At 46.3% G+C, this 11,670-nt stretch overlaps 1 gene segment (V, D, J or C); it reads right to left on the bottom strand.

The window, feature by feature from the left end:
* Nucleotides 1–3,533: 3,533 nt before the first annotated feature.
* LOC148110426 (Ig kappa chain V-VI region NQ2-6.1-like) lies at nucleotides 3,534–4,236 on the bottom strand. The segment is given in 2 exon segments: nucleotides 3,534–4,054; nucleotides 4,142–4,236. Coding segments are annotated over 2 exon segments (582 nt in total).
* Nucleotides 4,237–11,670: the final 7,434 nt, after the last annotated feature.

Below are 11,670 nucleotides of genomic sequence, written 5' to 3' on the forward strand. Positions count from 1 at the left end.
CCTGGGCATTACTAGATAGACCCTCACAGACTCCATCTGTGGTCTTCCTTATCTTCTGGTTGCTGTTGGAAGCAGTCAGTGGGAGCATCAGCAGGAGACTGGGAAGTGGGAGCAGTGAGCTCAGGGTTCCCTCTATGACAAGTGGCTTTGGGTTGGCGGCATCCTCCCTGGGTCCGACATATGGCGCCATCTACCCCAGAGCCAGAGGTTCATGCTCAGGAACCAAGAGGTGCAGGTGGGATTAGCCATTCCTTTTTAATCCACTGGGAGAATTTTTTTTCTTTTCTCCCAGGGCCCTGGATTCAGGGTCCTGGAAATGTAGTGCCCAGGACTGAGGGATTGAATGTTTTTTGTCAAGTAACAAGGCCAAATTCCTTTGAGCTTCAACTCTTAGTGGCCAACATTCAATGGAAATCAGAGCAAAGATGCCCGTTACTATAGTCCATAGGGGTTGGCCTCCTGGAGCACTGAGCAAGGTGGAGAAATGAGGAGAATAAATCCTGAGGGGAAAACAGAAGGCATTCAGCAAAGTCCACCATTTATACCCCTCAGCATCCCCTCCTGCCCTTGCCTGGGAGAAAAATCTATGCCCGCAAAGAAGGGAACACACAGAATCCAACTTGAAAATCTATCTTCTTCTCAGTCTCCGGGTGAAGATCACGTGAACCTAATTGCCAGCAACCTTCCATGAAAGCTAACAGATCATGTTTCACACAATAAAAGTGCCAGACCATCTTGCTGAATGAAATCACAGTAACGTGCATCTCTGTAATCAATTGTGCTTGAGGGGATCTCATTCCTGAAACTGCATGTGGGCAAAAGAGACTTAAAAACAGCAAGGACATTACAGTACAGTGTTAACAAGAAGACTGAGATTTGTGCAGCCCTCTGTAGTACCTGGTATCTGTCCTACACAGAGGAAAAGACACACTCTTCCCAGAAGCTACTCTGGGCTCTCCCAAGTGTGAACCTTGTCTCTAACTTGGCAGAATGTCAATGGCAATCAGGAGAGAAAGTAAGATTTTGTTTTATAAAAGAAGACAAGGTTTTTTGAGAAGAGGGGAGAAAAGTGATCAAGACAGAGCCAGTTACAGGCCTTTCTAACCATCAGATTTCACATGTTGTTTCTAGACGCTCAGGAATATGCAGCGATTTTTAATATTATGAAACGTGTGAATTCTGTATCCAATAAATTTTAAAATAACATTCAAAAGTGAGACAAGGTTTCTATGAGACAACTTGGGGGCCACAGTAGTGATAAAGAGAAAACTATTCTGATCCCAATGTGTAGAGGTGACATCTACAAGTTGTGCACTTTCCTCTGTCCCAGGTTGTGCCTCCGAGCTAATTCTCCAGGCAGAACATAAAGAAGACTGAAATCAGAACAGTCAACATGGATTTCCAGGTGTGCCTGGAAATTTTTAAAATTACGGTTTTCACAAGGTGACTCTGAGGTAAGAGACATCACTTTTCCCATGGTAATAGTATGTGTGGGCAGCTGGTAATGGATAATGGAACTATGAAAATTGTGATTCTGAAGATGTTATTAGACTTTATTTGGCATTAATTTGATAACATAATGTTGGTTCTATTATTTAAACTTATTGTGTCTCATCCACACCAGATATGAAAACAACTGAGTCGAGCCCAAATCATCAGGACATGTTGAGCGTGTATCTATGTAAAATCCCACATGCAAGCCCTAACAGGAGCCCCTCAATAATAGTCAAAATACGAATCTCAGTTCAACAGACATTAATGGAGTGGCCACTGTGCTTTCTAGGTCTTATACATTCTAGTAAGATGCTTTCAGTGTCTTTATGAATCAGACATGTAAACAAACATTTCATTGGCAAAAGTTTACTTAGGACGGGAGGGCTGGTTGGTTTCGCTGCTCTGGCTTTACTGTGTGTGGCCCAGGTGTCCTTGGTGAGGCTCATCTTATCCACAAGGACAAGGGCGGGAGGAGGAAATGACTGCAAAGTTACCCCCACCACCACAATGGCTTTTTGATCCATGCACAAGACCACTGTCCTTCCAGGTCGTACCTCAAAAGCAAGACATATAGAACCATGTAGAAAATTCAGATTTACATTGACTTGGGATGACTTCTCATGAGAATGCCCTCAATATTTAGCTACTCTCTAATTAAACTAAAATAGTCAGCTCTCAGAGTCACACCTCTGTGGAGTCAGGCACTGAGAGGGTGTAACAAGAGGAAAAGTTTCAGTTGTATTAGGAGATGGGGAAGATAAATAAGGAGCATCCCCCAAACAGAGCAAAGGTAAGTTTCTGCCCCTCCTCCCCCACCCCTTCCTGCATAGGAGGTCTTAGCCTTGAGCCAGCCTTCAGTAGAGGGTAGGGGTGTTGGGCTTTTTCACAAGCAGGCATGCGTTAAATATAAATCTCCCACGACAAGAACAGAAGCTCAGGGAGACAGATGAGAAGTTAATGAATCTGAGGGACCAATTTCCTTCCGAGCACGTAGACTTTCCTTTCGTTAATCATTTTTACCAATGTGATTAAGCTGTAATTGGACTTTGAATTTTCACCTGAAAATGGGTTTCATTCAGCTTAGACCTCCAGGAAGAGCTTTTTTTCTTCCCCACGTATAGAAGCAGAGGGTTTTCAAGAATTTGGCTAACTTTATACGAAGGTAGTGAACATAGTGATATGTTATTTGTATAATATTAACTTAATACAGAAATCGGTCCTATATTTGTGGCAGTTAAACCACCTTATTTTATAGGTCAGAGAACAGAGGTCTAGGGAATCTGGACCCCAAATCCCATATGGGGCAGCATTCAGGGAGAAGCAGAAGGTAAAGCGACTCAGGTCTCGTCCAGGGCTGATACATCGACCTGCCTGAGGGTCATGTCCCCACACAGGCGTTAAGGGCCAGGCGTGGCAGGGCGTGAGGGTGCTGGGAAGTCAGTGAGATTGTTTTCTGTGTTTCTGCTCGCTGACTCTGCACTCACTGCAAAGTAATTAAAAATCGGCAGGGCAGCAACTTAGAAACAGGAATCAGGAGGTGACTTCCAGTCTCAGCTTATAACCATTTTGTGGTAAATCTCCAGAGAGTCCTTCAAACTTGACACCATTTACACAATATTTTATTTGCACATTATTCAGGGGAAATGGTCAGAATCTTAAATCACCAGTCTATAACAGCACTGTCCAATAGAAATAAAAGTAAGTCATCAGTTTGAGACACAAATTAAAAATGGTCTATCTGTTGCATCAAAGAAAGGTTAAAAGAACAAGTAAAGCTATTTTTACTTAGTCCAAGATATCATAAATATTATTTCAACATGCAGTCAATATAGAAACTATTAAAGAGATAGTTTGTCTTCTTTTTGAGTCTTCAAAATAATGGTTTGTATGTTACACAAAGAGCCCATCTCCGCTTGGACTAGCGGACTAGCTACATTTCACGTGCTCAGGAGCCACGTGTGGCTAGTGGCTCGTGGTTCCTGCCGTGAGCAGCACAGATTCTGCTCCAGATGCTTCAGAAAATCCACACTGGATGATCTTCAGAGAAGTCCCTCCGGACAGGACAGCTCCCTGGGTCTCTGGGGTTCTGTGCAGTGGACCTGCGGAGGGGGCGTTAGCGAGAGTCCTGGGTGCTGAGGGCTGACCCCAGAGCAACCCCAGGGACCCAGAGCCAGTGGAAGGTGCCAGCCACGCATTGCCCAGGGAGTCAGAGACCTTTTTGTGCTGGGACCAGGAAGGCATGCAGGGCTGTGAGCTTCCCAGGCAGCGCAGTAGTACACGGCCTCGTCGCTCTTCTCCAGCTTCGACATCAACAGGTTACAGCTCTTGCCATCTGAGCCCCTCCTGGCAGTGACCTTGTCCCCTTTCAGAACCGAATCTGTTTGCACGTAAGACGAAAATAGTGCCACTATGAGGAGCCTCCGGGGAGCGTTGCCCTCCTGGTGCTGGTACCAGTGGATGTAGCTGACTTTGGTATTTGCTCTGCAGGACAGGGTGACCAAGCTGCCACTGCGTGCCACGACCAAGGCCGGTTGCTCCAGTCTAATCCCTGCCAGTCTGCCTGTAAGGGGGATCATGATGAGGTCAGGGTGGCCAAAGCCTCAGGGCAGCACCCACACCTGGCAAGCAAGAGGGAGTCCAGACTCACCGGGAAACAGGAGGACCCACAGGATAGCAAGGAGACCCAGCATGGTTCTGAGTTCTGCCATGGGGTCAGAAGCCCAAGTGACCTTGTGGCTGCACCTGCTGGGAGAAGACCACGGGGGTGGGTGGCAGAGGGCAGGATAAGGGCTGAGCTGCTGCTTCCAGGTGGTACCAGCAGATACTGCTGAGAGAAAGGGGAGAGGGAGGGTGGGAGGGGCCCAGAGAGCAGGGACAGTGAGGGTCAGGGGGCGGGACCACATCCTGCAGTTCAAATGTCAGATCTTCAGAAGTGGTAAAGACAGGGTCTCAAGAAGGGTCAGCTGAGAAATGCATCTGCAATGAAGCTTTGAGAAGTAAAGGTAGCATTGCCTTCCAATTGAAATGAAGGTTCCTTTTCGGTTATCCCAAGTATAGCAGGGCGTCCTGCATATAGTTATGGTGATTAGTTATGCTAATGATACCTGTCAGCCTCAGGGGAGAGGGCAGTGGGGATGGCCAGGAAGGGGACTTGGCTGGGGCGGGGAGGTTTGGGTCCTTCACACCCACTACCAGACCCAGTTCCTGAGCTCCTCCTCTTGGCGAACACTGAAAGGCAGACGTGCCGAGCTATAACCAGGATTCAAGGCTCAAGAGTCTCAAAACGCAGGCTTTGTGCTGAGTTGGTGAGGTATTGATTACAAACTCTGTCAAAAGAATATTCCAGGCCCCTCATTCAGACCCTCAGCAGGTGTCTAGGGCAGCTGTGCTACAAAGTTAAGTGGGAAAGAGATGACAATGGGGGTGACAAGAAAACAACAGGTGGAAAGCGTCTTAGTATAGCAGGCGAGCAATGTGCGGGGTGAGAAACTGGGTGAAATTTTTCCTTCCTCCTTTCTCTATTTTCTAGATTTTCACCAACATGAAAATCTTCCTTTTGGGGAGAAAAATCCACAACCATCTATTCTTTCATGAAAGTAAATTTTATTTCACATTGTCAGCACTGAAAACTCTGTTTCTCTCAATGACTGTTCCCATTTGTCTTCAAACACTGCCATCAAAGGCTCAACACCTGTTGGCCATGACCAGCCTTAGTGCAATGAAGTCTGTGCCAGACCTCCACACGAATACTCCCCTGGGTGTGTCAAACAACAAAAGTGAAACAATTCAGTGTGTAGAGTGTGGTGTTCTTTATTCAAAGGAGAGCAATCCATGGGTTGGGGAGCTCAGTGTCTCACAAGCAGGGAGCCCTCTGCCCCAGGGATTCAGGGCAAGAGGGAGTTTTGTGAAGACTTAGAAGCAGCAAACTGGGAACAGGCAGGGTGAGCTGGGAGGTCAGGGATTTCCTTCCAAGGCTGGCGGGTCAGTCAGGGAATGAGGAGAGAGTATCTGGTTTAGGTTGATTGGCTGGGGTTGCATATCTGATCTTATCACAGATTCCTGATGTTTGGGGCCTGGCTGGCTGGGATATACTGCATTTCTGGTCAAGGGCAGCATTTACAGGGACAGGAGTCACCTAAGTTTCAGTTTGCTGACTTGGCATCCGGGCAGGAGCGCCTCCGTCCTGGGCCTGGAAATGCATTTCAACAGGTGACAACTGTTTTCCGGTCCTCGTTCTCTCCCTGCTCTTGTGTGCTCTTCTGTAAATGGTCCTGAGAGGTCATGTTTCTCTGAAATTGACACATGTTTAAAAAAATAATAGGAGAAAACTCTTGAACGGGACAGAAAGAGTAGCCCAGGCTTCCCCACCACCACCATGGGGAGAGTGGAGGGTTCTGAGCAAGACCCCACTGGTCTCCAGGAAGAGAGAAATCAAGTGGCTCCTGGGGGAACAGCACTTCCTGTCCCCCCAGGTCATCCTGCTCCTGCCATGAATGAAACTACTCTGATGGCCCCAGACCTCGGCCCCAGGGGAGAGGCGGGGAGGCCAGAGCAGGTGGGGACTCAGGCAGACCCTGGGCAAAGAGCCAGGTGCTGAAGCTTGGACATTTCCACTGAACCTCTGAGAGGTTGGCTTGCTTTCCCTGACCTGGGACAGCTCCCTTCTGACCATGGAGAATCTGAGATCTAATCCTGTTTGACTTCTTCCCTTAGTCCACGTGATGTCAACTCTTAGTGAACAGGACAAGCTCGGAAAACCCAGAAGAGGATAAAGGCATTGATATATTTTGATGAGAGGACTGTGCATTAGTATTCTTTCTTTAATCTTCAACTTACACCTTTATAATACTTTATGTTGATTAAAAATCTAGAAAAATCATTTGTTTTTTGTTAGATAGGTAACCCATTTTAAAAACCAAGTCATAAGTGTCATACTGGAAAATTGCACTTTGCTATGGGTTCACAGAAACTTAGAACTTGAAGAAGAAAAGTGTAGGGGACCCAGGGCAGGCTGTTCCTGATGGGCCACTTCAGCATAAAGATTATTCTGAGTTAAAATAATCAAAACCCAGGAGATGCAGGAAAACTTCTGCCTCCCCCTGAACTGTAGAAACTTACACTGGAAAGGAGAGCCCGTGGCAGCAAGACAGCTATTAACAGACTCCCCTTTGCCTAAGGAACTCATCTGCATAATAGGGCAACCTTGTTCTTCCAAACATCTCCTCTCACCCTCTTGCTCCTGGCCCCTTTGTGTCCTCAGACCCTGCCTCTTGCTTTAGCTCATACAAGCTTCCTGTTGCCTCTTGCCTATTAAATTTGATTTTCTCCTGTAAATTGGTCTCATATCACTTGATTCTAATACCAGCTGAAGAACCAAAGGGCAGAGGAAGGACTTCCTCTTTGGCCTTCATTCCTGGAGTTTCATTGTTCCTCATCCCTAAAGATGAGAAAACAGTTCCCGACTGCAGGTGACTCATTGAATATGACAGGACCGTGAGCAGCTGAGGAGGGATTAGAATTCCCACCCCCTTCTCTGTACTGTGTGCACCTGTCATTGAGTGGACCTGGCCTTTCAAACTCAGTCACTACATGCAGACCACCCGCTACATTTCAGGCACGGGACCAGACCCCTTTCAAGCACTAACCTCGATTTCATAATCCTGAAGATAATAGAATCTCTGAGGCACACGTTAGTCTTCTCAGTCAACGGAAAATGAGAGTCAGTCTCCTTGGTCAGTCCTCACAACCAACTCCTTTAAATAGCTGAGCAAATCTGATAATCATTGAACCGGCTTTATTAGAAGGAATTAGGATGCGTTACGTTGGTCCACAGTTGACTCTCCTCAAAGCTAAATAGGTGTGTATGTGTGTACAGGCTCACACAGAGTAAATTAATTTAGTAGAGAATTCCTGTTTCTCCTCAGGTAAAATGGCAGCCTCACATAGGGTTGCCAGATTTACTAGGAACAAAAGTACAAATTGCTATGCAATATTTGGACATACACTACAAAATTATTTGTTATTTATCCGAAGTTCAGGGAAATGCGAATCAAATCCACAACGAGATATCACCTCATACCCATTTGATTGGCTATGATCAAAAAGTACAAATAACAAACATCATCACAGAAGCTGGGAGGTGGGGAAGGGCAGGGACTCGGGGTGACCGTCCTTTGCTCAGGGACCCCATGTGCCGGGGCCAGGAGGCTGCCCCAGGAGCAGCTCTGAGAGCAGACTCTCCCAGGCTAGCTCGATGTCTTGCAGTCCTGGAAAATCCCTGCTGGGCTAGGAGACTCGTGGTTTCAAAATTAAGAAAGTAAAAAACTGTCGTCACACCACAGTGGAAAGAGTATTCCACTTAAACAGTCATCTTAAGACAAAGATGTAATAAGAGAAATCTCTAACAGCATGGTAAAGAAACTATAAACCTACACAAATGAAAGGAGTATAATATTGGAACTAGATTTTATTCAATCAGCACAATTTACCCTAAGAGGTGCTGGTGCGGGTTGGGGGTGGGTAGAAATCTTAATTTTCATCCTCTGGGCCTAGTATTGTTAGTGGTGATTATAATTTTTTTATATTTATATTTTTAAATTCATGTCAGTAGTGTTAGGCACAAAGATGTCAGTGTAAGAGAAAAATGCATATATACAATTTCTATGGCTTAGTAAAAACTTTGTGATCTATATTTTGAATTCATTTCTCTAAAAATTACTCCATTTCTCGATAACCACTAAAAGAACTGAAAGCAATAATTATTCAGAAGTATGAGCGTTTGTAATGTCTATGTTGTGGCATCAAATGCCACTCCTTACTCCAAGTACCAGGGCTCAGTTGAGAAATGACTGAAAACAGAAATAACACAATCATAAAAGAATCAGCCACTTATCTGCCCATTTCCATATAGACTCTGTTTCAGGCTACACAGAGCTTACGAATGACAGCTCTTCTCCATGGAATTATTACCACCGCTAAGTGCAGGAGGAATCAGAGAGAATTCGAGAATTAGGAAATCGCCCCCAGGCACCCCCTAATGAGACACTGGATCAGACACTGTCCCCAGGGGTCCCCAGCTCCCTCACTGGCACTGGTGCTGCTCCTGCTGCCCTTCTGTCCCTCCCCCCACTGCTCCCCCTCCTCACCTCCCTCTGTCCCCATGGCTGTGTCCACACTCTTTCTTTGTCTCCTGTCCTATTGTTGTCCGTCCCCCTGCGTCTTTCTCTCTCCGTCTCCCCTTCTAGCTGGGTCTCCTTCTGCTGTATTTCTCTCTATCTCTCCTCTGTCTCCTCCTGACCTCTCTGTCTCTGTGTCTCTCTCTGTGTCTCATGTCTGTCTCAGTACTTCTGTCTCCTGACATCTGTCAGCCCATCTCTACTCCATAGTTCTTTCATCTATTTACATCTCCCTTATGTATTTTACGTTCTATCTCTATCTTCCTACCTCTTTTCATGGTCGCAGTAACTAAATTCTATGTCTTTCTGTCTGTGTCATTTCTCTGTCTCTCTCCTCTCAGAGATCTCTTCATATGAGCCTCTTCTGTCTGTTGTCCCTCTTCTCTCGGGTCATCTTGTCGCGTCTTCTGGGGCCTGTGGGATGCAGGCCCGTGGGTCTGTGCTCATTATGGTGACAGGATGGGTCCAAAGTTCACAGATACACATTTACTCCTTCGCCTTCTCCTGATGATCACACCTGGCACACAACAAGACATCAGAATGATGCTGGCGGTGACGGAAGACCTGTCATCAGCATTGCTGCCCTGGGGACACTGTCATCACATACACACTAGTGCTTGTGTTTCTATCTCAGCAGGTCATGACATGTTACCTAGAAACAGTAGGAGAAACAGTCTATTTATCATGAATTATTAGAATCTCCTACGAGTTCATGACCTCTGAACGGGTCTCTCTCTTTATGTTGTTTCATGACTGCAGCCAGACAGGTCAATAGTGGTCATAATGAACACATACCTCTGTGTCAAGAGCACTAGGACAAAGGCCTGGAAGATGCTATTTGTTTAATATATACGTGTAAGATCATATATGGTGTGGGTTTTAGAAGATTCTTATGGGGTGTCACTGAGACTGAATAACACAGTGTGTCTTTCCTGCATGAAGATCAGAAGAAACTGTCAGCGAACAGTATTTTCACGCAGTCTGGGCTAAGACTTGGATGGGAATGTGACTTTATGCAAATCACGACTCAACACACTGGACTGAAATAGGGGGTGACAGTGGGGGAGACAGGAAGCCAAACAAGGGCCCAGTTCCTGCTCCCGGGCTCTGTGCTCCTGGGTGCCACCCCGCAGCTTCCCAGACAGCAGCCCCATCTCCTGCTGGTGCTGTGGCAGGGCTGGCCCAGGACAGTTTCCAGAAGAGTCCAGGGGAGCTCAGAACCTCAACCAGAGCTTCATACCCTGCCTGCTTTTCCCACAGGCCCTGCGGCTGCCAGGTGCTCGTGGTCTGCAGGGAACGGCGGGTTCAGACCGACTGCACGTGCCTGCCAGCCTCCCAGACCTGCTGGCCTCGGGAACGGTCCAGTCACGGGGCCCAGCCTGGGAGCCCAGCTCTCCACGCAGCCAAGATGTCATCTGATCAATGTGCGCTGAGGGGAGACGTCCTTCTCAGTCCGGAGCTCCAAAATGGGACACGTTGGAGAGACTGAATGATACCTCCTAACTCTGGGAGGACTTCTTGCTTTGACAAGGACAGAATGATGGCTCCAGTCCAAGCCCTGCCACTTGGAGGATGTGTGTCCTTGGGAAAGTCACTGAAAATGGGAATAATAATGCTCGCTGTGCAGACACCGTCCATCATGGACCTGGGATTGGACCAAGCTAGTTGCTTTGTAAATAAACACTATCAGTCAGCCTGAAGTACAGTGTGATTCTTACAACCTTTTGTTTCTTATAATACCATGCTAGGGTAGTTAAAACAGCCACGTTTGACAGACCAGCTAGTTAGAATATTTCAATGTTTCACCTCCTCAGGGTGAAGTAAGTAATGGAGACCTGATTCAAATCCAAGTCTAACAAAATCCCAAACCCATGACATCATCCATTCCATATGTATTCAACATATATGAATACAGAGAGTGAGAGACAGAAAGAGAGAAAGACAGAAAGAAAGAATTTCTTTTAAGCTCTAGAGAGTAAGGGGTCATGAGGAAACTTTCAGCGAGGTCGCAGAACTCAAGAATCTCTCACATGCCAGGGAGCAAGGAGCAGAAGCTGTTCTTGGAGAGCAGTCATTCAGGTAACAGTGCTGGACCGCAGAACGTGGGAGAGATTCTTTCAGCAATTGTAAGCTAGTAATTGCTTGCCTTTGGGGACGCCTGGGTGGCTCAGTCAGTTAAGCATCTGCCTTAGGCTCAGGTCATGATCTCCAGGTCCTGGGATAGAGCCCAGAGCCCAGCATCAGGCTTCCTGCTCAACAGGGAGTCTGCTTCTCCATCTTGCTCTGCCCCTCCCCACTGCTCCTTCTCTCTCTCTCTCAAATAAATAAATAAATAAAATCTTTAAAAAAAATAATTGCTGCCTTTTGTGAGAGACTAAATTGTTCAAGTTATAACAGAAATCATTGATCCACTAAATAATAACAAATACACTTTATTATCAGACATGGTACATACTGATTCTTTCCCTGCAAGCATAAAGGTGATATTCATCCCATTCTGTAGATGAGACAGAGGCTTACGCAGTTCAAGTAATTTACTTGAGATTACCCAGCTAAGAAAAAGGACACCAAGAATTTCAAGTTAGCCAGGCTCTTGAAGGCTGTGTCCTACATAACCTGCTTCTCTGCTTGTAATTTCGGGATTGATTTCTGTCCTCACAGAGCTGTTGTTTTGACTGCAAAATGTGATCTTGTACACTCTCATTTGTTTTGATAATGAGCTTCCTGCTTAAAAATCTGGTATTTTGCTTTTTTTCTGCACTGACTTCTAGCTCCCCCTGCTGGCCAGGATCGGTATGTCATACACCTTATAGTCTGTATTGTTCCCCAGGTAAGTGAAGTCTATTAGGGCAAAGACAGCTTAGTGATGGAAGAGCCCAGAAATATTAGGCAGGAATCCTGTTCTTCTGATTGTACTCAGTGTGCCTGATAGTTGTTCGTAAGCGTCTCATTCTTGCAAGGCCCCCATTTCCCAGCCTCAAATGAGAGAATTGATTGATGC

The sequence above is a fragment of the Ursus americanus genome, chromosome 3 (assembly GCF_024610735.1).
Source record: "Ursus americanus isolate L20-20 chromosome 3, mUrsAme1.1.p, whole genome shotgun sequence".
Lineage (NCBI taxonomy): Eukaryota > Metazoa > Chordata > Mammalia > Carnivora > Ursidae > Ursus > Ursus americanus.